This window comes from Girardinichthys multiradiatus, chromosome 8 (assembly GCF_021462225.1).
Source record: "Girardinichthys multiradiatus isolate DD_20200921_A chromosome 8, DD_fGirMul_XY1, whole genome shotgun sequence".
NCBI lineage: Eukaryota > Metazoa > Chordata > Actinopteri > Cyprinodontiformes > Goodeidae > Girardinichthys > Girardinichthys multiradiatus.
In genome coordinates this window covers 42,263,219-42,287,037 of record NC_061801.1, presented here as the reverse complement: position 1 = coordinate 42,287,037, position 23,819 = coordinate 42,263,219, and the positions used below count along the sequence as shown (strand labels likewise).

At 48.2% G+C, this 23,819-nt stretch overlaps 2 protein-coding genes across 7 annotated transcripts in view; one reads left to right on the top strand and one right to left on the bottom strand.

Moving 5' to 3' along the window:
• The window catches only part of capslb (calcyphosine-like b), a 22,404-nt gene extending 4,616 nt beyond the window's left edge, over positions 1-17,788 (top strand). For 2 of the 6 annotated variants that reach the window (XM_047371874.1, XM_047371875.1), the window contains exons 3-6: positions 605-782; positions 14,346-14,555; positions 14,705-14,802; positions 15,143-16,545. In XM_047371874.1, the coding sequence (XP_047227830.1) occupies positions 605-782; positions 14,346-14,555; positions 14,705-14,802; positions 15,143-15,176 (520 nt within the window). In that variant the 3' untranslated portion in view covers positions 15,177-16,545. Of the gene's footprint in view, positions 1-604; positions 783-14,345; positions 14,556-14,704; positions 14,807-15,142; positions 16,546-17,440 lie in introns of those variants that run through there. The other 4 variants (XM_047371878.1, XM_047371876.1, XM_047371877.1 and 1 more) reach the window with 4 other exon arrangements.
• Positions 17,718-23,819, bottom strand: il7r (interleukin 7 receptor). Its single transcript, XM_047371854.1, has 8 exons — positions 23,662-23,819; positions 21,923-22,055; positions 21,689-21,840; positions 20,522-20,673; positions 20,233-20,398; positions 20,036-20,150; positions 19,892-19,964; positions 17,718-19,813 (listed from the first exon to the last, which is right to left on the bottom strand). Exons 1-8 carry the CDS (start codon positions 23,750-23,752, stop codon positions 19,430-19,432), a joined length of 1,266 nt encoding a protein of 421 aa, XP_047227810.1. The 5' UTR covers positions 23,753-23,819; the 3' UTR covers positions 17,718-19,429.

The following is a 23,819-nucleotide window of genomic DNA, read 5'->3' as shown; positions in this document are numbered from 1 at the left end:
CAGGTAGAAGCAAAGTTGGGTTAAAAACAGTGTTAATATGGAGAAACGGTGCATTGCTGATGGTGGCAGCAACACTACGATTGCAGCCGTTAGTCTGCACTACTTTCCTGAAGTAAAGAGGATCAGAGCTGCCTGGATCAGAGCTGGAAAACTGATGGATCCCACCAAGCGCAGCCAGGTGTGATCAGAGGAGTTCTCTGCAAACTCCTTCGAACAAGAAACCAGATCAGTGACAGAGATGAAATGCTTAATTCAGGATTTCAAGTACAATCTGGAGATACTTTAACAAATAAATAAATAAATTTTAGTTCAACAATCAGCAGATATTTTCAGAGAATACTGCTACAGTTAATGATGGACTATTTTTGAAGAACTGGTATTCCCTGAAATAAAACACTCCGAATGTTCTGCAGCACACTCAATATAAAAATACAAAATACTGATAAGACTTCTCAACCTTCTCCCTGTGATCATAAACTGTTTTTGGGTCAGCTTAAAAGCCAACTTCACCAAATTATTAGCCTGTTATGAACAATAGATGTGTAACCGTTCTGCTGTATTGTTCCTAGGTGTAAAAGTTTTTGAATGTTTTTTTTCTCATCAGAACCTTTAAAATCATGGACGACAACGAGAACCGCTCCCTGGACTTCAAGGAGTTCCTGAAGGGTTTAAACGACTACGGGCTGCTGATCGAGAAGGACGAAGCCACAGCCCTGTTTCAGCACTTTGACCGAGACGGGAATGGAACCATTGACTTTGACGAGTTCCTCATCACTCTGAGGGTAAACCAGTACACTCGTCGGTTTGAGGGCAGACCAGTACAGTTGTCACTCTGAGGATAAACCAGTCCACTCGTCACTCTGAGGGTAGACCAGTCCACTCGTCGGTCTGAGGATAAACCAGTACACTCGTCGGTCTGAGGGTAGACCAGTCCACTCGTCACACTGAGGATAAACCAGTCCACTCGTCGGTCTGAGGGTAGACCAGTACAGTTGTCACTCTGAGGATAAACCAGAACACTCGTCGGTTTGAGGGTAGACCAGTACACTCGTCGGTCTGAGGATAAACCAGTACACTCGTCGGTCTGAGGGTAAACCAGTCCACTCGTCGGTCTGAGGGTAGACCAGTACAGTTGTCACAATGAGGATAAACCAGTACACTCGTCGGTCTGAGGGTAGACCAGTACAGTTGTCACTCTGAGGATAAAGCAGTCCACTTGTCACTCTGAGGGTAGACCAGTCCACTCGTCGGTTTGAGGGCAGACCAGTAAAGTTGTCACTCTGAGGATAAACCAGTCCACTTGTCACTCTGAGGGTAGACCAGTCCACTCGTCGGTTTGAGGGAAGACCAGTACAGTTGTCACTCTGAGGATAAACCAGTACACTCGTCACTCTGAGGATTAACCAGTCCACTCGTCAGTCTGAGGGTAGACCAGTACAGTTGTCACAATGAGGATAAACCAGTACACTCGTCGGTCTGAGGGTAGACCAGTACAGTTGTCACTCTGAGGATAAAGCAGTCCACTTGTCACTCTGAGGGTAGACCAGTCCACTCGTCGGTTTGAGGGCAGACCAGTACAGTTGTCACTCTGAGGATAAACCAGTCCACTTGTCACTCTGAGGGTAGACCAGTCCACTCGTCGGTTTGAGGGAAGACCAGTACAGTTGTCACTCTGAGGATAAACCAGTACACTCGTCACTCTGAGGATTAACCAGTCCACTCGTCAGTCTGAGGGTAGACCAGTACAGTTGTCATTCTGAGGATAAACCAGTCCACTCGTCAGTCTGAGGGTAGACCAGTACAGTTGTCACAATGAGGATAAACCAGTACACTCGTCGGTCTGAGGGTAGACCAGTACAGTTGTCATTCTGAGGATAAACCAGAACACTCGTCGGTCTGAGGATAAACCAGTACACTCGTCAGTCTGAGGGTAGACCAGTCCACTCGTCATTCTGAGGGTAGACCAGAACACTCGTCGGTTTGAGGGTAGACCAGTACACTCTTCACTCCGAGGGAAGTACAGTACACTGGTCGGTCTGAGGATAAACCAGTACACTCGTCGGTCTGAGGGTAGACCAGTACAGTTGTCACAATGAGGATAAACCAGTACACTCGTCGGTCTGAGGGTAGACCAGTACAGTTGTCATTCTGAGGATAAACCAGAACACTCGTCGGTCTGAGGATAAACCAGAACACTCGTCGGTTTGAGGGTAGACCAGTACACTCTTCACTCCGAGGGAAGTACAGTACACTGGTCGGTCTGAGGATAAACCAGTACACTCGTCGGTCTGAGGGTAGACCAGTCCACTCGTCACTCTGAGGGTAGACCAGTACAGTTGTCACAATGAGGATAAACCAGTACACTCGTCATTCTGAGGGTAGACCAGTACAGTTGTCACAATGAGGATAAACCAGTACACTCGTCGGTCTGAGGATAAACCAGTACACTCGTCGGTTTAAGGGTAGACCAGTACAGTTGTCACAATGAGGATAAACCAGTCCACTCGTCGGTCTGAGGGTAGACCAGTACAGTTGTCACAATGAGGATAAACAAGTCCACTCGTCGGTTTGAGGGTAGACCAGTACACTCGTCACTCTGAGGATAAACCAGTCCACTCGTCGGTTTGAGGGTAGACCAGTACACTCGTCGCTCCGGGGATAAACCAGAACACTCGTCGGTTTGAGGGTAGACCAGTACACTCGTCACTCTGAGGGTAGACCAGTACACTCGTCGGTTTGAGGGTAGACCAGTACACTCGTCGCTCTGAGGATAAACCAGAACACTCGTTGGTTTGAGGGTAGACCAGTACACTCGTCGCTCTGAGGATAAACCAGAACACTCGTCGGTTTGAGGGTAGACCAGTACACTCGTCGGTCTGAGGATAAACCAGTACACTCGTCGGTCTGAGGGTAAACCAGTCCACTCGTCGGTCTGAGGGTAGACCAGTACAGTTGTCACAATGAGGATAAACCAGTACACTCGTCGGTCTGAGGGTAGACCAGTACAGTTGTCACTCTGAGGATAAACCAGTCCACTCGTCGGTTTGAGGGTAGACCAGTACAGTTGTCATTCTGAGGATAAACCAGTACACTCGTCGGTCTGAGGGTAGACCAGTACACTCGTCACTCTGAGGATAAACCAGTCCACTCGTCGGTTTGAGGGTAGACCAGTACAGTTGTCACAATGAGGATAAACCAGTACACTCGTCATTCTGAGGGTAGACCAGTACACTCGTCGGTCTGAGGATAAACCAGTACACTCGTCGGTTTAAGGGTAGACCAGTACAGTTGTCACAATGAGGATAAACCAGTCCACTCGTCGGTCTGAGGGTAGACCAGTACAGTTGTCACAATGAGGATAAACCAGTCCACTCGTCGGTTTGAGGGTAGACCAGTACACTCGTCACTCTGAGGATAAACCAGTCCACTCGTCGGTTTGAGGGTAGACCAGTACACTCGTCGCACTGAGGACAAACCAGAACACTCGTCGGTTTGAGGGTAGACCAGTACACTCGTCACTCTGAGGGTAGACCAGTACACTCGTCGGTTTGAGGGTAGACCAGTACACTCGTCGCTCTGAGGATAAACCAGAACACTCGTCGGTTTGAGGGTAGACCAGTACACTCGTCGCTCTGAGGATAAACCAGAACACTCGTCGGTTTGAGGGTAGACCAGTACACTCGTCGGTCTGAGGATAAACCAGTACACTCGTCGGTCTGAGGGTAGACCAGTACAGTTGTCACAATGAGGATAAACCAGTACACTCGTCGGTCTGAGGGTAGACCAGTACAGTTGTCACTCTGAGGATAAACCAGTCCACTCGTCGGTTTGAGGGTAGACCAGTACAGTTGTCATTCTGAGGATAAACCAGTACACTCGTCGGTCTGAGGGTAGACCAGTACACTCGTCACTCTGAGGATAAACCAGTCCACTCGTCGGTCTGAGGGTAGACCAGTACACTCGTCACTCTGAGGGTAAACCAGTCCACTCGTCGGTTTGAGGGCAGAGCAGTACAGTTGTCACTCTGAGGGTAGACCAGTCCACTCGTCGGTCTGAGGGTAGACCAGTACACTGGTCGGTCTGAGGATAAACCAGTACACTCGTCGGTTTAAGGGTAGACCAGTACAGTTGTCACAATGAGGATAAACCAGTCCACTCGTCGGTCTGAGGGTAGACCAGTACAGTTGTCACAATGAGGATAAACAAGTCCACTCGTCAGTCTGAGGGTAGACCAGTACACTCGTCACTCTGAGGATAAACAAGAACACTCGTCGGTCTGAGGATAAACCAGTCCACTCGTCGGTCTGAGGGTAGACCAGTACAGTTGTCACAATGAGGATAAACCAGTACACTCATCGGTCTGAGGGTAGACCAGTACACTCGTCACTCTGAGGATAAACCAGTCCACTCGTCGGTTTGAGGGTAGACCAGTACACTCGTCACTCTGAGGATAAACCAGTCCACTCGTCACTCTGAGAACCATTGACTTTGACGAGTTCTTCATCACTCTGAGGGTAAACCAGTCCACTCGTCGGTTTGAGGGCAGAGCAGTACAGTTGTCACTCTGAGGGTAGACCAGTCCACTCGTCGGTCTGAGGGTAGACCAGTACACTGGTCGGTCTGAGGATAAACCAGTACACTCGTCACTCTGAGTGTAGACCAGTCCACTTGTTGGTTTGAGGGTAGACCAGTACACTCGTCGGTCTGAGGATAAACCAGTACACTCGTCGGTCTGAGGGTAGACCAGTACAGTTGTCATTCTGAGGATAAACCAGAACACTCGTCGGTCTGAGGATAAACCAGAACACTCGTCGGTTTGAGGGTAGACCAGTACACTCTTCACTCCGAGGGAAGTACAGTACACTGGTCGGTCTGAGGATAAACCAGTACACTCGTCGGTCTGAGGGTAGACCAGTCCACTCGTCACTCTGAGGGTAGACCAGTACAGTTGTCACAATGAGGATAAACCAGTACACTCGTCATTCTGAGGGTAGACCAGTACAGTTGTCACAATGAGGATAAACCAGTACACTCGTCGGTCTGAGGATAAACCAGTACACTCGTCGGTTTAAGGGTAGACCAGTACAGTTGTCACAATGAGGATAAACCAGTCCACTCGTCGGTTTGAGGGTAGACCAGTACACTCGTCACTCTGAGGATAAACCAGTCCACTCGTCGGTTTGAGGGTAGACCAGTACACTCGTCGCTCCGGGGATAAACCAGAACACTCGTCGGTTTGAGGGTAGACCAGTACACTCGTCACTCTGAGGGTAGACCAGTACACTCGTCGGTTTGAGGGTAGACCAGTACACTCGTCGCTCTGAGGATAAACCAGAACACTCGTTGGTTTGAGGGTAGACCAGTACACTCGTCGCTCTGAGGATAAACCAGAACACTCGTCGGTTTGAGGGTAGACCAGTACACTCGTCGGTCTGAGGATAAACCAGTACACTCGTCGGTCTGAGGGTAAACCAGTCCACTCGTCGGTCTGAGGGTAGACCAGTACAGTTGTCACAATGAGGATAAACCAGTACACTCGTCGGTCTGAGGGTAGACCAGTACAGTTGTCACTCTGAGGATAAACCAGTCCACTCGTCGGTTTGAGGGTAGACCAGTACAGTTGTCATTCTGAGGATAAACCAGTACACTCGTCGGTCTGAGGGTAGACCAGTACACTCGTCACTCTGAGGATAAACCAGTCCACTCGTCGGTTTGAGGGTAGACCAGTACAGTTGTCACAATGAGGATAAACCAGTACACTCGTCATTCTGAGGGTAGACCAGTACACTCGTCGGTCTGAGGATAAACCAGTACACTCGTCGGTTTAAGGGTAGACCAGTACAGTTGTCACAATGAGGATAAACCAGTCCACTCGTCGGTCTGAGGGTAGACCAGTACAGTTGTCACAATGAGGATAAACCAGTCCACTCGTCGGTTTGAGGGTAGACCAGTACACTCGTCACTCTGAGGATAAACCAGTCCACTCGTCGGTTTGAGGGTAGACCAGTACACTCGTCGCACTGAGGACAAACCAGAACACTCGTCGGTTTGAGGGTAGACCAGTACACTCGTCACTCTGAGGGTAGACCAGTACACTCGTCGGTTTGAGGGTAGACCAGTACACTCGTCGCTCTGAGGATAAACCAGAACACTCGTCGGTTTGAGGGTAGACCAGTACACTCGTCGCTCTGAGGATAAACCAGAACACTCGTCGGTTTGAGGGTAGACCAGTACACTCGTCGGTCTGAGGATAAACCAGTACACTCGTCGGTCTGAGGGTAGACCAGTACAGTTGTCACAATGAGGATAAACCAGTACACTCGTCGGTCTGAGGGTAGACCAGTACAGTTGTCACTCTGAGGATAAACCAGTCCACTCGTCGGTTTGAGGGTAGACCAGTACAGTTGTCATTCTGAGGATAAACCAGTACACTCGTCGGTCTGAGGGTAGACCAGTACACTCGTCACTCTGAGGATAAACCAGTCCACTCGTCGGTCTGAGGGTAGACCAGTACACTCGTCACTCTGAGGGTAAACCAGTCCACTCGTCGGTTTGAGGGCAGAGCAGTACAGTTGTCACTCTGAGGGTAGACCAGTCCACTCGTCGGTCTGAGGGTAGACCAGTACACTGGTCGGTCTGAGGATAAACCAGTACACTCGTCGGTTTAAGGGTAGACCAGTACAGTTGTCACAATGAGGATAAACCAGTCCACTCGTCGGTCTGAGGGTAGACCAGTACAGTTGTCACAATGAGGATAAACAAGTCCACTCGTCAGTCTGAGGGTAGACCAGTACACTCGTCACTCTGAGGATAAACAAGAACACTCGTCGGTCTGAGGATAAACCAGTCCACTCGTCGGTCTGAGGGTAGACCAGTACAGTTGTCACAATGAGGATAAACCAGTACACTCGTCGGTCTGAGGGTAGACCAGTACACTCGTCACTCTGAGGATAAACCAGTCCACTCGTCGGTTTGAGGGTAGACCAGTACACTCGTCACTCTGAGGATAAACCAGTCCACTCGTCACTCTGAGAACCATTGACTTTGACAGTTCTTCATCACTCTGAGGGTAAACCATTCCACTCGTCGGTTTGAGGGCAGACCAGTACAGTTGTCACTCTGAGGATAAACCAGTCCACTCGTCGGTCTGAGGGTAGACCAGTCCACTCGTCGGTCTGAGGATAAACCAGTCCACTCGTCGGTTTGAGGGTAGACCAGTACAGTTGTCATTCTGAGGATAAACCAGTCCACTCGTCACTCTGAGAACCATTGACTTTGACGAGTTCCTCATCACTCTGAGGGTAAACCAGTCCACACGTCGGTTTGAGGGCAGACCAGTACAGTTGTCACAATGAGGATAAACCAGTCCACTCGTCGGTCTGAGGGTAGACCAGTACAGTTGTCACAATGAGGATAAACAAGTCCACTCGTCAGTCTGAGGGTAGACCAGTACACTCGTCACTCTGAGGATAAACCAGTCCACTCGTCACTCTGAGAACCATTGACTTTGACGAGTTCTTCATCACTCTGAGGGTAAACCAGTCCACTCGTCGGTCTGAGGGTAGACCAGTCCACTCGTCGGTCTGAGGATAAACCAGTCCAATCGTCGGTTTGAGGGTAGACCAGTACAGTTGTCACAATGAGGATAAACCAGTACACCCGTCACTCTGAGGAGAAACCAGTCCACTCGTCACTCTGAGAACCATTGACTTTGACGAGTTCCTCATCACTCTGAGGGTAAACCAGTCCACACGTCGGTTTGAGGGCAGACCAGTACAGTTGTCATTCTGAGGATAAACCAGTACACTCGTCGGTATGAGGGTAGACCAGTACACTCGTCACTCTGAGGATAAACCAGTCCACTCGTCGGTTTGAGGGTAGACCAGTACAGTTGTCATTCTGAGGATAAACCAGTCCACTCGTCGGTTTGAGGGTAGACCAGTACAGTTGTCATTCTGAGGATAAACCAGTCCACTCGTCGGTTTGAGGGTAGACCAGTACAGTTGTCACAATGAGGATAAACCAGTCCACTCGTCAGTCTGAGGGTAGACCAGTACACTCGTCGGTCTGAGGGTAGACCAGTACAGTTGTCACAATGAGGATAAACCAGTACACTCGTCGGTCTGAGGGTAGACCAGTACACTCGTCACTCTGAGGATAAACCAGTCCACTCGTCACTCTGAGAACCATTGACTTTGACGAGTTCTTCATCACTCTGAGGGTAAACCATTCCACTCATCGGTTTGAGGGCAGACCAGTACAGTTGTCACTCTGAGGATAAACCAGTCCACTCGTCGGTCTGAGGGTAGACCAGTCCACTCGTCGGTCTGAGGATAAACCAGTCCACTCGTCGGTTTGAGGGTAGACCAGTACAGTTGTCATTCTGAGGATAAACCAGTCCACTCGTCACTCTGAGAACCATTGACTTTGACGAGTTCCTCATCACTCTGAGGGTAAACCAGTCCACACGTCGGTTTGAGGGTAGACCAGTACAGTTGTCACAATGAGGATAAACAAGTCCACTCGTCACTCTGAGGATAAACCAGTCCACTCGTCACTCTGAGAACCATTGACTTTGACGAGTTCTTCATCACTCTGAGGGTAAACCAGTCCACTCGTCGGTCTGAGGGTAGACCAGTCCACTCGTCGGTGTGAGGATAAACCAGTCCAATCGTTGGTTTGAGGGTAGACCAGTACAGTTGTCACAATGAGGATAAACCAGTACACCTGTCACTCTGAGGAGAAACCAGTCCACACGTCGGTTTGAGGGCAGACCAGTACAGTTGTCATTCTGAGGATAAACCAGTACACTCGTCGGTATGAGGGTAGACCAGTACACTCGTCACTCTGAGGATAAACCAGTCCACTCGTCGGTTTGAGGGTAGACCAGTACAGTTGTCATTCTGAGGATAAACCAGTCCACTCGTCGGTTTGAGGGTAGACCAGTACAGTTGTCATTCTGAGGATAAACCAGTCCACTCGTCGGTTTAAGGGTAGACCAGTCCACTCGTCGGTCTGAGGGTAGACCAGTACAGTTGTCACAATGAGGATAAACCAGTACACTCGTCGGTCTGAGGGTAGACCAGTCCACTCGTCGGTTTGAGGGTAGACCAGTACACTCATCGGTTTGAGGGTAGACCAGTACAGTTGTCACAATGAGGATAAACCAGTCCACTCGTCGGTTTAAGGGTAGACCAGTCCACTCGTCGGTCTGAGGGTAGACCAGTACAGTTGTCACAATGAGGATAAACCAGTACACTCGTCGGTCTGAGGGTAGACCAGTACACTCGTCACTCTGAGGATAAACCAGTCCACTCGTCACTCTGAGAACCATTGACTTTGACGAGTTCTTCATCACTCTGAGGGTAAACCATTCCACTCATCGGTTTGAGGGCAGACCAGTACAGTTGTCACTCTGAGGATAAACCAGTCCACTCGTCGGTCTGAGGGTAGACCAGTCCACTCGTCGGTCTGAGGATAAACCAGTCCACTCGTCGGTTTGAGGGTAGACCAGTACACTCGTCGGTCTGAGAACCATTGACTTTGACGAGTTCCTCATCACTCTGAGGGTAAACCAGTCCACACGTCGGTTTGAGGGTAGACCAGTACAGTTGTCACAATGAGGATAAACAAGTCCACTCGTCACTCTGAGGATAAACCAGTCCACTCGTCACTCTGAGAACCATTGACTTTGACGAGTTCTTCATCACTCTGAGGGTAAACCAGTCCACTCGTCGGTCTGAGGGTAGACCAGTCCACTCGTCGGTGTGAGGATAAACCAGTCCAATCGTTGGTTTGAGGGTAGACCAGTACAGTTGTCACAATGAGGATAAACCAGTACACCTGTCACTCTGAGGAGAAACCAGTCCACACGTCGGTTTGAGGGCAGACCAGTACAGTTGTCATTCTGAGGATAAACCAGTACACTCGTCGGTATGAGGGTAGACCAGTACACTCGTCACTCTGAGGATAAACCAGTCCACTCGTCGGTTTGAGGGTAGACCAGTACAGTTGTCATTCTGAGGATAAACCAGTCCACTCGTCGGTTTGAGGGTAGACCAGTACAGTTGTCATTCTGAGGATAAACCAGTCCACTCGTCGGTTTGAGGGTAGACCAGTACAGTTGTCATTCTGAGGATAAATCAGTCCACTCGTCGCTCTGAGAACCATTGACTTTGACGAGTTCCTCATTACTCTGAGGGTAAACCAGTCCACTCGTCGGTTTGAGGGCAGACCAGTACAGTTGTCACTCTGAGGATAAACCAGTCCACTCGTGGGTGTGAGGGTAGACCAGTCCACTCGTCGGTCTGAGGGTAGACCAGTACACTCGTCGGTCTGAGGATAAACCAGTCCACTCGTCACTCTGAGGGTAGACCAGTCCACTCGTCGGTTTGAGGGTAGACCAGTACACTCGTCGGTCTGAGGGTAGACCAGAACACTCGTCATTCTGAGGGTAGACCAGTCCACTCGTCGGTCTGAGGGTAGACCAGTCCACTCGTCGGTCTGAGGGTAGACCAGTACACTCGTCACTCTGAGGGTAGACCAGTCCACTTGTCGGTCTGAGGATAAACCAGTACACTCGTCGGTCTGAGGATAAACCAGTCCACTCGTCGGTCTGAGGATAAACCAGTACACTCGTCGGTCTGAGGATAAACCAGTACACTCGTCGGTCTGAGGATAAACCAGTACACTCGTCGGTCTGAGGGTAGACCAGTCCACTCGTCACTCAGAGGATAAACCAGTCCACTCGTCGGTCTGAGGATAAACCAGTCCACTCGTCGGTCTGAGGGTAGACCAGTCCACTCGTCGGTCTGAGGGTAGACCAGTCCACTCGTCGGTCTGAGGGTAGACCAGTACACTCGTCACTCTGAGGGTAGACCAGTCCACTCGTCGGTCTGAGGGTAGACCAGTCCACTCGTCGGTCTGAGGATAAACCAGTACACTCGTCCGTCTGAGGATAAACCAGTCCACTCGTCGGTCTGAGGGTAGACCAGTCCACTCGTCGGTCTGAGGGTAGACCAGTCCACTCGTCGGTCTGAGGGTAGACCAGTACACTCGTCACTCTGAGGGTAGACCAGTCCACTCGTCGGTCTGAGGGTAGACCAGTCCACTCGTCGGTCTGAGGATAAACCAGTACACTCGTCCGTCTGAGGATAAACCAGTCCACTCGTCGGTCTGAGGATAAACCAGTACACTCGTCGGTTTGAGGGTAGACCAGTACACTCGTCGGTCTGAGGGTAGACCAGTACAGTTGTCACAATGAGGATAAACCAGTACACTCGTCACTCTGAGGATAAACCAGTACACTCATCGGTTTGAGGGTAGACCAGTACAGTTGTCACAATGAGGATAAACCAGTACACCCGTCACTATGAGGATAAACCAGTCCACTCGTCGGTTTGAGGGTAGACCAGTCCACTCGTCACTCTGAGAACCATTGACTTTGACGAGTTCCTCATCACTCTGAGGATAAACCAGTCCACTCGTCACTCTGAGAACCATTGACTTTGACGAGTTCCTCATCACTCTGAGGGTAAACCAGTCCACTCGTCGGTTTGAGGGCAGACCAGTACAGTTGTCACTCTGAGGGTAGACCAGTACACTCGTCAGTCTGAGGGTAGACCAGTCCACTCGTCATTCTGAGGGTAGACCAGAACACTCGTCGGTTTGAGGGTAGACCAGTACACTCTTCACTCCGAGGGTAGACCAGTACACTGGTCGGTCTGAGGATAAACCAGTACACTCGTCGGTCTGAGGGTAGACCAGTCCACTCGTCACTCTGAGGGTAGACCAGTCCACTTGTCGGTTTGAGGGTAGACCAGTACACTCGTCGGTCTGAGGATAAACCAGTACACTCGTCGGTTTGAGGGTAGACCAGTACAGTTGTCACAATGAGGATAAACCAGTACACTCGTCGGTCTGAGGGTAGACCAGTACACTCGTCACTCTGAGGATAAACCAGTCCACTCGTCGGTTTGAGGGTAGACCAGTACACTCGTCACTCTGAAGATAAACCAGTCCACTCGTCGGTTTGAGGGTATACCAGTACACTCGTCACTCTGAGGATAAACCAGTCCACTCGTCGGTTTGAGGGTAGACCAGTCCACTCGTCGGTTTGAGGGTAGACCAGTACAGTTGTCATTCTGAGGATAAACCAGTCCACTCGTCGGTCTGAGGATAAACCAGTCCACTCGTCGGTTTGAGGGTAGACCAGTACAGTTGTCATTCTGAGGATAAACCAGTCCACTCGTCGCTCTGAGAACCATTGACTTTGACGAGTTCCTCATCACTCTGAGGGTAAACCAGTCCACTCGTCGGTTTGAGGGCAGACCAGTACAGTTGTCACAATGAGGATAAACCAGTACACTCGTCGGTCTGAGGGTAGACCAGTACACTCGTCACTCTGAGGATAAACCAGTACACTCGTCTGTTTGAGGGTAGACCAGTACAGTTGTCACAATGAGGATAAACCAATACACTCGTCACTCTGAGGATAAACCAGAACACTCGTCGGTCTGAGGGTAGACCAGTACACTCGTCACTCTGAGGATAAACCAGTCCACTCGTCGGTATGAGGGTAGACCAGTACACTCGTCACTCTGAGGATAAACCAGTCCACTCGTCGGTTTGAGGGTAGACCAGTACACTCGTCACTCTGAGGATAAACCAGTCCACTCGTCGGTTTGAGGGTAGACCAGTACACTCGTCACTCTGAAGATAAACCAGTCCACTCGTCGGTTTGAGGGTATACCAGTACACTCGTCACTCTGAGGATAAACCAGTCCACTCGTCGGTTTGAGGGTAGACCAGTCCACTCGTCGGTTTGAGGGTAGACCAGTACAGTTGTCATTCTGAGGATAAACCAGTCCACTCGTCGCTCTGAGAACCATTGACTTTGACGAGTTCCTCATCACTCTGAGGGTAAACCAGTCCACTCGTCGGTTTGAGGGCAGACCAGTACAGTTGTCACAATGAGGATAAACCAGTACACTCGTCGGTCTGAGGGTAGACCAGTACACTCGTCACTCTGAGGATAAACCAGTACACTCGTCTGTTTGAGGGTAGACCAGTACAATTGTCACAATGAGGATAAACCAGTACACTCGTCACTCTGAGGATAAACCAGAACACTCGTCGGTCTGAGGGTAGACCAGTACACTCGTCAGTTTGAGGGTAGACCAGAACACTCGTCAGTTTGAGGGTAGACCAGAACACTCGTCAGTTTGAGGATAAACCAGAACACTCGTCAGTTTGAGGGTAGACCAGTACAGTTGTCACAATGAGGATAAACCAGTACACTCGTCGGTTTGAGGGTAGACCAGTACACTCGTCGGTCTGAGGGTAGACCAGTACAGTTGTCACAATGAGGATAAACCAGTACACTCGTCGGTTTGAGGATAAACCAGTACACTCGTCACTCTGAGGATAAACCAGTACACTCGTCGGTCTGAGGGTAGACCAGTACACTCGTCACTCTGAGGGTAGACCAGTACACTCGTCACTCTGAGAGTAGACCAGTCCACTCGTCGGTCTGAGGGTAGACCAGTATAGTTGTCACTCTGAGGGTAGACCAGTACACTCGTCACTCTGAGGGTAGACCAGTCCACTCGTCGGTCTGAGGGTAGACCAGTACACTCGTCACTCTGAGGATAAACCAGTACACTCGTCACTCTGAGGGTAAACCAGTACACTTGTCTGTTTGAGAGTAGACCAGTACACTCGTCACTCTGAGGATAAACCAGTACACTCGTCGGTTTGAGGGTAGACCAGTACAGTTGTCACAATGAGGATAAACCAGTACACTCGTCGGTCTGAGGGTAGACCATTATAGTTGTCACTCTGAGGGTAGACCAGTCCACTCGTCGGTCTGAGGGTAGACCAGTACACTCGTCACTCTGAGGATAAACCAGAACACTCGTCGGTCTGAGGATAAACCAGAACACTCGTCACTCTGAGGGTAGACCAGTCCACTCGTCGGTTTGAGGGTAGACCAGTACACTCGTCGGTTTGAGGGTAGACCAGTCCACTCGTCGGTTTGAGGGTAGACCAGTACACTCGTCGGTTTGAGGGTAGACCAGTACAGTTGTCACAATGAGGATAAACCAGTCCACTCGTCACTCTGAGGGTAGACCAGTCCACTCGTTGGTTTGAGGGCAGACCAGTACACTCGGTGAATCTCGTCTTATGGGTTTGCTATAATGTGGTCCTGCGAGCCACATCTGTCAGACTGCTTGGTGAAATCCATATCTTACATATCTATTCTAAGCTCAGAGCCAAGTGGTTCCACTGGTTTAGGTCAAATAGAAACCTGAGTTGAGCAGATAATTCCTAACTGTTCCCTGCAGCCTCCAATGTCCAAGGCCAGGAAGGAGGTGGTGATGCAGGCGTTCCGGAAGCTGGATCGATCCGGAGATGGCGTGGTCACCATCGAGGACCTAAGGGGGGTTTACAATGCCAAGTACCACCCTAAGTATCAGAACGGGGAGTGGACAGAGGAGCAGGTGTTCAGAACGTTTCTGGACAGCTTTGATTCTCCGTACGACAAAGATGGAAAGGTATGCTAATGTTTCTTTGGAATCTGAATCTGACTGGGCCTTCTGTTGATTAAAGTGTCTTTAAATGGGCCAGTTTCTCTCAGATCTGTTCAGCCTGCTGAATTTCAGAAGCTTTGGGGTGAGAAGGTTGTGCTGTGTTCTCTCTGAAGGTAACCCTGGAGGAGTTTCTGAATTATTACGCTGGTGTGAGCGCCTCCATCGACACTGACGTCTACTTTATAGTGATGATGAACAATGCCTGGAAGCTGTGAGTCAGCAGTGTTCTGGTGGTAGGGGGATGGGTTTGGTTCACCTTCAGTATGATGTATGGTTGGGTCTGTTTGAAACAACACCTGGGCCCGGGAGGTGATGGTTGGACTGGAACTGTACAGCATATTCAGTTTAGTTCTGAAAGAGTAGAGCTGGTGAAGGTTCTGTCTCAGTTCTGATAAATGACTGCCTCCTCATCTTCTTCAACTGCATTAATCATTTGATTGTCTCTCTCTCTCTCTGGACTTTACTTCATTCTACCTTATTGGTTCTGAGACCAAACTGACTTTAACCTTAATCCTAAAGACAATCCGTCTCCAAACCTTTCTTTATTCCAGCAGCTCCTCTGAAGCCAGAGACCAGCTCCGATGAATCAGAGCATCCATCTCCACCTCCTGGGTTGGATGTCCTCCTGGTGCTCCCATGGTTTCAGTGATGAGTTTACAGAAGATGAAGCATTCAAAGTTCAGATAAAACACACAAAACTTCTCAGGGCTGTTCTGAGTCTGAGTCCGAGTCCTTCCTGGTTCTATCATTCATAAACAATCAGGTCCAAAATTATTCAGATCCCTGGCAGATTCACGTTTCAAGTCATTCTTTAATGTGACCAACATGTTTCTTCTGAATGATCTGGAGTGGTCCAATCAGAGTCCTGACTGGAATCTGATAGAGAATCTGTTGAGGGAGCTGAAGATTAGGGTGATGGTAAGGAGGCCTTCCAATCTCAAAGGCTTAGAGCTCATCACCAAACATAAATCATCTAAATACCAGAGGAGACCTGCAGCTCAGCGGTTGGAAGAAGGGTCAGATTGGCTGTGATGGTAAAGAATATTTTATCTCTGATTATTGAGAAGGACACAGATCATTTTCAGCACATCAGTTTTAATATAATGTAAATAAAAACAGATAAATTATGATGCTCGTTTACAGTGTTGTGTTCTCTTCAGAACCAGGAATTATTTCATTGGTTGAATGATCTGCCAGGGGTATGAATACTTTGGGGCTTAGTTTGTGTTTAGATGTTTTTGGAAGGTTTAGGGTGTAACACTTAAATAGAAAATGAATTGGCTGAATATGCAGCCAATTTAGATTTTAAATGTTTGATAGACTTTGTGTTCCAGGAAGTGATCAAATCTCAAGGAAAATCAGTATGATGATTTTAAAACTCCTCGGTAGGTCTATGAAACACTCACTTTGCTGTATATCTGCCTGGCAGTTCTTATTTAAATCATTTAGATATTAAATATAATTGTAGGTGTGCTGATGAGTAAACCTGCATACCTCGGCAGAGATCTGAATGTCTGGTGTTAGAGATGTCAGAAAGCTTCTCATCTTCTCTCTCATATATTTGGATCCAAGTGAGGCTTTGCAATCATTCACATTTCCAACATTAAGAAATTCCCTTCTATGAGAAAAACGACGTTTTGAGAACTGCGACCAAATCTGTGACCCGAAACAAGTCATAAACCATCAAACAAATGAAATGAATTATTGAGATGATTGTTTCTCCGTTCAACTTCGGTTTCCTCGTCGGGTCAAAGTCAGAATATTTGATTCACTCTCAGGTTCTTGTTTTGTTTATTGTTTTTAGTTTTCTACCATTAAACACTAATAGCTGTCCTCCTGTCCTCCACTCATGTCCTCCTGTCCTCCACTCATGTCCTCCTGTCCTCCACTCATTTCCTCCTGTCCTCCACTCATTTCCTCCTGTCCTCCACTCATTTCCTCCTGTCCTCCACTCATGTCCTCCTGTCCTCCACTCATTTCCTCCTGTCCTCCACTCATGTCCTCCTGTCCTCCACTCATGTCCTCCTGTCCTCCAGTCATGTCCTCCTGTCCTCCACTCATGTCCTCCTGTCCTCCACTCATGTCCTCCTGTCCTCCAGTCATGTCCTCCTGTCCTCCAGTCATGTCCTCCTGTCCTCCACTCATGTCCTCCTGTCCTCCACTCATGTCCTCCTGTCCTCCACTCATGTCCTCCTGTCCTCCACTCATTTCCTCCTGTCCTCCACTCATGTCCTCCTGTCCTCCACTCATGTCCTCCTGTCCTCCACTCATTTCCTCCTGTCCTCCACTCATGTCCTCCTGTCCTCCACTCATGTCCTCCTGTCCTCCACTCATGTCCTCCTGTCCTCCACTCATGTCCTCCTGTCCTCCACTCATTTCCTCCTGTCCTCCACTCATGTCCTCCTGTCCTCCACTCATGTCCTCCTGTCCTCCACTCATGTCCTCCTGTCCTCCACTCATTTCCTCCTGTCCTCCACTCATTTCCTCCTGTCCTCCACTCATGTCCTCCTGTCCTCCACTCATGTCCTCCTGTCCTCCACTCATGTCCTCCTGTCCTCCACTCATTTCCTCCTGTCCTCCACTCATTTCCTCCTGTCCTCCACTCATGTCCTGCTCTCAGTCATCCTTTATTTCCATGTAAATCTCACTGGGTCAGAATTATTGTAACAAGAACCACATGGATCAGTCTTCAGACCCAGAAGGATAATCTCTACTCAAACTGTTGGGTTTTCTTCTAGTTCAGAGAAAGTTGGATAGAACCTGATTCTGTCTGTTTCTAGAGGACCTCCTCCTCTTCCTTGCTGCCTGTCATGTCTGATGGTGCATAAATGTAATCTTCTGACCAACAGGTGACCAAAGAGGAGTTCATCAACTACTATAGCGGTGTCAGCGCCTCCATCGACAGTGACGCCTACTTCATTCTGATGATGAGTAACGCCTGGAAGCTCTGACACCGGCATTCATGTGAACGGACAGAACCATTTAGAAAACGGACCGTCGCTTTTATAATATTTACTGTTGATGATTAACTTGAAGGATCTGAAGCTTTGCTGAAACTTCTACCTGCTTGTGTCTGTAGAAAGGTTCTGTTCTGCCCAACTGTCTGGACGTTTTAAGAGGGAAACCTTCTTATTCATTCTTTACTTTATTGTGCATGAACAGATAAAACGGTTAAATAAAGGTTCTATCAAACCTTACAGCGTGTACAGAACATTTAATACAAACGAAGCTGAATCAGTGGGAGATGAAGCGTACAATCTTCTCTGGATGCTCCTGAAGTGTCGGTTGGGTCAATGTTACAGCAGCAGCGTTGTGTTTTGGGTCTCTATGACGGTAATCCGACCACAACCAGAACAAACAGGTCCATCAAACAAACAGGTCACCATAGCAACAAAAAGTTCCCTGCAGATTACTCAGTGCATCCAGACGTGACGCATGATGCGTTGCAGTGCTGTTGGACAAATGAGACCCTGCAGCAGCAGGTGGTGTGGTTCTACGAGGGTCCCAGTGCAGATGAGTTCAGACTGGAGCAGCTTTTAAAGTACATCACTGGTGTTTCTACAAGTTTTACTTCTGGGAGGAACCAGGAAAGAATCAGGTGACAAATAAAACCAGGGTTCTTTGAACCCAACATGAAGACACACTCAGAAGGTTCTGGAGGCTGAACATGAACAACTGAAACTGTCTGATAGGGTCAACCTGGCTTTGGACCCAGTTCTGACCCAAATTAATGGATTGATGGATGATTATGGACTCCTGGAGATGAATTGGATCCGTTTGTGTCGTAAAGTGCCTTCAGATAACCTTCATGATGAACTGGTGCTCTAAAATAAACTGAACAGAACCAAACTAAAGCGAACTGAATGTGTGTCACTGTGAGGAAATGTGTCGACCCCACTTTCTTTTATGAATCGAAACCTTTTACCGTGTTCAACACAACCAACAGAACTTTCTGTGTAAGGTAATTTAGCATCCTGGAGAGCCCAAAGATCTGAAGATCCTTCTACATCCTCCCAGATGTACAGAGTTATAGTAAAATGTCCAAAAACACCAGCAGGGGTTTGTTCCTCCATGAGCAACGTCCATATATGAAGTGTAGATTTAAATAAAAACAGTGAACATGTCAGCAGCCTGGACCCATCAAACTGCTACATTTAAGGAAAACATTAAAGTTCAGATCAAATCTTGAAAAGGAAGTTTCATTAATCTGGCAGCAGGCGAAGAACATGTGTTAGAAATAGTCCGAATAAATGCTTGGCTCTGATTGGCCGGTGTCTAACATGTGACCAATTGTTGTATCACTGTGTCCTCTGTTAGTGTGAATGTAGCCAGTGAAAAGCAATGGTTGTTCTCAGGTTCATGGGTTTGGAGTCTTAAAGCGGACCAGGAAGGCTGAAAGGTTCTCCAGTTTAAACAGACCAGCAAGGTCCAGTCAGAGAGCAGCTCAGTGAGACCAGAGCTCAACACATTAAATACTGAGAGGACACCTGAGATCAGACACTGAAGAAACTCTAAGACGCCTGAGGAGGGCTCCTGGGATAACAAATGTTCCTCTGGAGAGCGAGGAGATCTAGATGCTATACTCGACCCAGAGCTCAATTTCTCTACATTCTGCTTCCTAACATGAAATCTACTGAGAAGATCTAAGAAAGGCTGGCTGGATGAAGGTTAGATGTTCTGTAAAGTTTAGGGAACAATAATGATGTTGTCCATCAGAATCGCTAAAATCTGCCAGGATCTTCCTTCAAACCTTGATTAACACTCAACCAGCAGTTGGTGAGATGTTTCATTTTGGGCTTCCTTCAGTGTGTCTCTCACAAGTTTGATCAGCTCTGGTCCTATTTGATCTGATAGAAGCTGGACATGGTGACATAGGCCTCCTCTGGCTGGTTCATCCCAACCGCGTTTCCTCGGCTGCCGTTTTCAGGCTGAAGGTTCTGAGCCTCGTCTTCTCGCTGTAGGACCATGACGGGAGACGGGCTGCTGCTCGGGAGGCTATCCTCCCCATAAGAGGCGCTCCTACTGAGCAGGGCAGAGATCTCCAGCTCCTCGGTGCTAACGCTGGTGGTGCTCCTGCAGTCAGAGCTCTGGTTTGAGCTGGACTGGGACCCATCAGCAGCAGCAGGACCAAGCGAAGGTTCTGTTTCCTCAAAATTGGTTTTCTCCAGCGGGTAAACTTTCAGGGAACTAAAAACCTCAGGGTTCAGGTTCAGCAGCAGGCCCTGGTGAAACATCACAACATGATTATTTGTTCTTAGATGCTGGTCCATGATCAGGAGCTCCGGGTTCTGGGGACTCACTTTGTTTGGTTTGTAGATCTTAACCAGTGTCTGTTTGGGATGCGGGATGCTCGGCCACATGTAGGTGAAGATTCTGAGAAGAAAACAGGAAAATTAGTAACGACATAAATGACATCTCTAAAACAGAGAGCCAGGATGTCCTACTTGTTTTTCCAGAAGACGAAGATGCTGGACAGAACCACCACCACCGAGATGAAGCTCACTATGAGTACGTACATGGTCAGCTGCCACTCTTCTGGACTCGGTGGCCTTTTCTCTTCTAAAGGACAGAAAATTATTTCATGAGTTCAACCTCAGAGTTTATTGAAGCAGCTGCTGGAGGTGTGGACTGATGTTCTCACCAGGTGGTGTGAAGAAGGTGTACACCTTGCTCCATTCGCTCCAGGTTCCCTGCAGACCCCTTTTGTGTTCATTAGGGATCGCTCGGACTTTCACGTGATACTCAGAGTGTTTACGGAGATGCTCCATGTTAATCTGGAGGAAGTTCTGTGATGAGATGTTTTGGGTCTGTAGGAAAAATTTACCTGGAGTTCAGTCATCTACAAACACCTTCAAAGGTGACTTTTCACCAGATTCTCTTCAGTTTTTACAACACATTTCTGAATAATATAAAAATGCTGAAGACAGTACAATGTTGCTTCCTTTGGTCCACAGGTTCAGCTGGAAGATCTGGTTTTCCAGTGTCAGGTAGTCCTTGGTGTAAGGGATCTGGATATAAACCACGGTCCGGTTCAGCTGCGGCTCAGAGGTGACGTTCCAGACCTGCGGACTTTTTGGTTTCACTGAAAATGAGCAGAAACAACATGCAGATTCTTTCATTTGGTGTTGATTGTTGAAGGCTTGTTAACTATGGGATACGGCACCCTGTAAAAGTATTCACACTCCTTTCCTCATCTTTCCCGGTCCAACTTCAAATCTCGGGTCTTTTTTGGGATTTCATGTGACAGACCAACACAAAGTTCTCCAGAACTGTCAAGTGAAAGAGAAATGATTCATAGGTTTGCACCTTTTAAAAGGTTTTGGTGGGCTTTTCTATCCAGTCCCTCCTGGGTCAGAACTCTTTAGAACTACATCTGGCTGCAGGTCCAGCTGCATGTTTGTCTCTATCAGCGTTAAACAATCTACTGACTGACGGTTCTTCTCATTCTTCTTTGTAAAACATCTCAGGCTCAGTCAGAATAGATGGAGAACATCTATACAACATGTGTTGTGAATTGGTGCTATACAAATAAAACTGAACTGAATTGAATTTTCACAGATCTAAACCATCCACTGATGTTCAGGGTGGTTCTCCTGCTACAAGGTGAACCTCCACCCAGTCTCAGGTCTTCTGCAGCCTTTTTTTCTAGGATTGTCCTAGATTAAGCTCCATCCATCTCCATCAACTCTGACCAGCTTCCCTATCCCTGCTGAAGACACGCATCCCCACAACATGATGCTGCCACCACCGTGTTTGCCTGTAGGGATGATGTGTTCAGGAGAAGTGCAGTGCTTGTTTTTGTGGTGTTTTGGATGGTATCTTAAAAGTTACATTTACTAGATGATTAAAGTGTTCTGGGTTCTGTGTTTGAGGGTGTCAGAGTGAAGAGGTTTTAAGGGGGTTTAAGGAGGCTGGATAGAAAAGCAACACCTTGAATCATTTTCCTTCCACCTGACAACAATACATTACTCCGTGTTGGTCCGGGACAGAAAAGCCTGGTTAAACACCCATAAATCTTTGGTTGGATCTGGATAAAACATGAAGAACAACACCTGCCTCCATGGTGCTTCTGGCTCACTGATTTCTGTCAGGTTTACCTATCTTCTGCAGGTAGAATGTCGCTGAAATCTGGCCTCCTCCCTTCCGGTGGACAGTCACGTTCACTGCAGGCAAAGGTTTCAGATCTTCTGATGTCACCGTGGCTCCATGAGCCTGGAAACATTTTTTTTCTCTTCTGATGTGAACTTGACTGAACAGAGGAACAGAGAGGTCTGTCAGCCGCTGAAGCTAGAAGCTGCAGGAAGGTGCTGGAATGGAGATAAGATGTTTACCACACAATCATCTTCTTGATAGTTTCTCCTTCTCCATCTTCATCGTCCTCGTTGCTTCTGCGTCCGAGCAGCTGGCAGGTCAGGTTGCCAGGACCTTTGATGCTGATGTGAGAGCTGCAGCTGAGTTGGAGCTCTGACAGGAAACACAGACTTCAATCACATCTAAAACGCTTACATAAGATCCTGCGATCAAAGTTCTGCAAAATTCCCATTGAATCATTGATCAGCTGAGGATGGATCTATTTGGTGATCAGATTTTCTTTTTACAGGTCAGATTAGATCTACCATCCACCCTTTCCTGTAGATCTGCAGCTTTTTAACCCAGCTCACCAACCCTGTGTGGCTTCAGCTCCTCAGATCCTGATGAAAGACATTTGACTGTTTGTTCCAGATGGATCTAAAGCTGTTTCTCTCCAGCATTTCTTACCTTTAAAGCAGTTTCAGCTGTTTTAGGATTTCTGATTATATTTCATCTGATGACTTATGAAAAACCCTGAAGGGTCAGAAAGTTTCTGTTGTCCTAACAACAAAGTGACAATATATGAAGAATGGTGCTGAGCTCGTAGCCCACAGGGCCTCATCCTGCCTCCTGCTCCTCGTCTGACTCATGGCTTTTTTCATTAAATTATGACATTTGAAATGAAATAAAAATTGTGGATCCGTCTGCAAAACTGCAGCCACGAAGCACTGTCTTGATCCAAAATGTGGTCTGCTGTAATATTTGAGATGTTGTGGGTTGATGCGCTGTAAGCACACAGCTGGATGGACTGAACCAGGCCCTGGTTCCTACCGCTGAGCAGGTTGGACATCATGACGATGAGAACAGTAAGGAAACGTGTTTTCATCATATCATCATGACTGACTTTATTCATCTTTTCCCGCACAAGAACCATCAGCACCAGCGCCCTCCAGGGGTTTGTTCTCTCCCCACTTCTCCCTCTACACTAATGACTGCACCTCAGGGGACCCGTCTGTGAAGCTCTTGAAGTTTGCAGATGACACCACTGTTATTGGACTGATCCAGAACAGTGATGAGTCTGCATACAGACCGGAGGTGGATCAGATGGTGCACTGGTGTGGTCAGAACCACCTGAAACGTAACCACTCAAGACTGTGCGGTTTAATCAACACTTTGCACCCATAGGGTCCAAATCATTGAAGGTTTGTTCTTCAGAACATTCTCATGAAAATCAGTCCCATCAATTCTGCTGTTTGAAGCTCAGCACATCTTCTGCAGCATGTTTACTTGGTGGATGCATGCAGATGTTCCCTGGATCAATGTTCTGGCTGACATTTGAAGCAGAAACGTTGTGAAGCTCAGATTTTACAGGAGCTTCAGGATCAGCAGAGAAAAACAAACGGCTCTGAGGAAAACATGATATCATCTACACAGGAACAAACCTCCTGACTGAAGCAGGACATCAGATCAGCTCTCAGCAGGTTTCACACCTCTGACAGCTCAACAGCTGATAAGATCTCAACAACAAGCCTCTGAATATCACTACATCTGCAGCGCTGAAGCTGCTTTTGTTCCTGGATCTGCACTCTATGGCCACGGTTGCATCCCTTTACATCACAGATCCTCAGCTCTAATTTCAGAGCCCATCGAGTCGGAACTGAACCCAGAGCTTCTAATCAAATGATCGATCATTTAGGCAGCAAGCAGCAACGTTCATGTTTGACTCCTCAGTTTGTTGGATTAAAGTGACTCAGCTCAGCTGGTGTTCAGGTGCTCTCACCTGTGTCCAAGTCTCCATCTCCACTCTGAGCTTCACTTCCAGCCGCCTCCAGCAGCAGCAGCAACACTGTGATCCTCCAGCCAGACAACATCTTCTCAGCAGGTCTCCATTCAGCTGCAGATGAACTCACCTGTTCTCTACTCAGTCAGAACTACACT

Excerpts from the sequence above, each read along its gene's own strand:
- il7r (XM_047371854.1), bottom strand. The coding sequence starts at position 23,752 with ATGTTGTCTGGCTGGAGGATCACAGTGTTGCTGCTGCTGCTGGAGGCG. Across the intron at positions 21,841-21,922 it reads ATCAAGAAGATGATTGTGTG|TCAAGTTCACATCAGAAGAG; the intron begins GTAAACATCTTA and ends TCCTCTGTTCAG. Across the intron at positions 20,151-20,232 it reads CACCTTCTTCACACCACCTG|AAGAGAAAAGGCCACCGAGT; the intron begins GTGAGAACATCA and ends TCTGTCCTTTAG.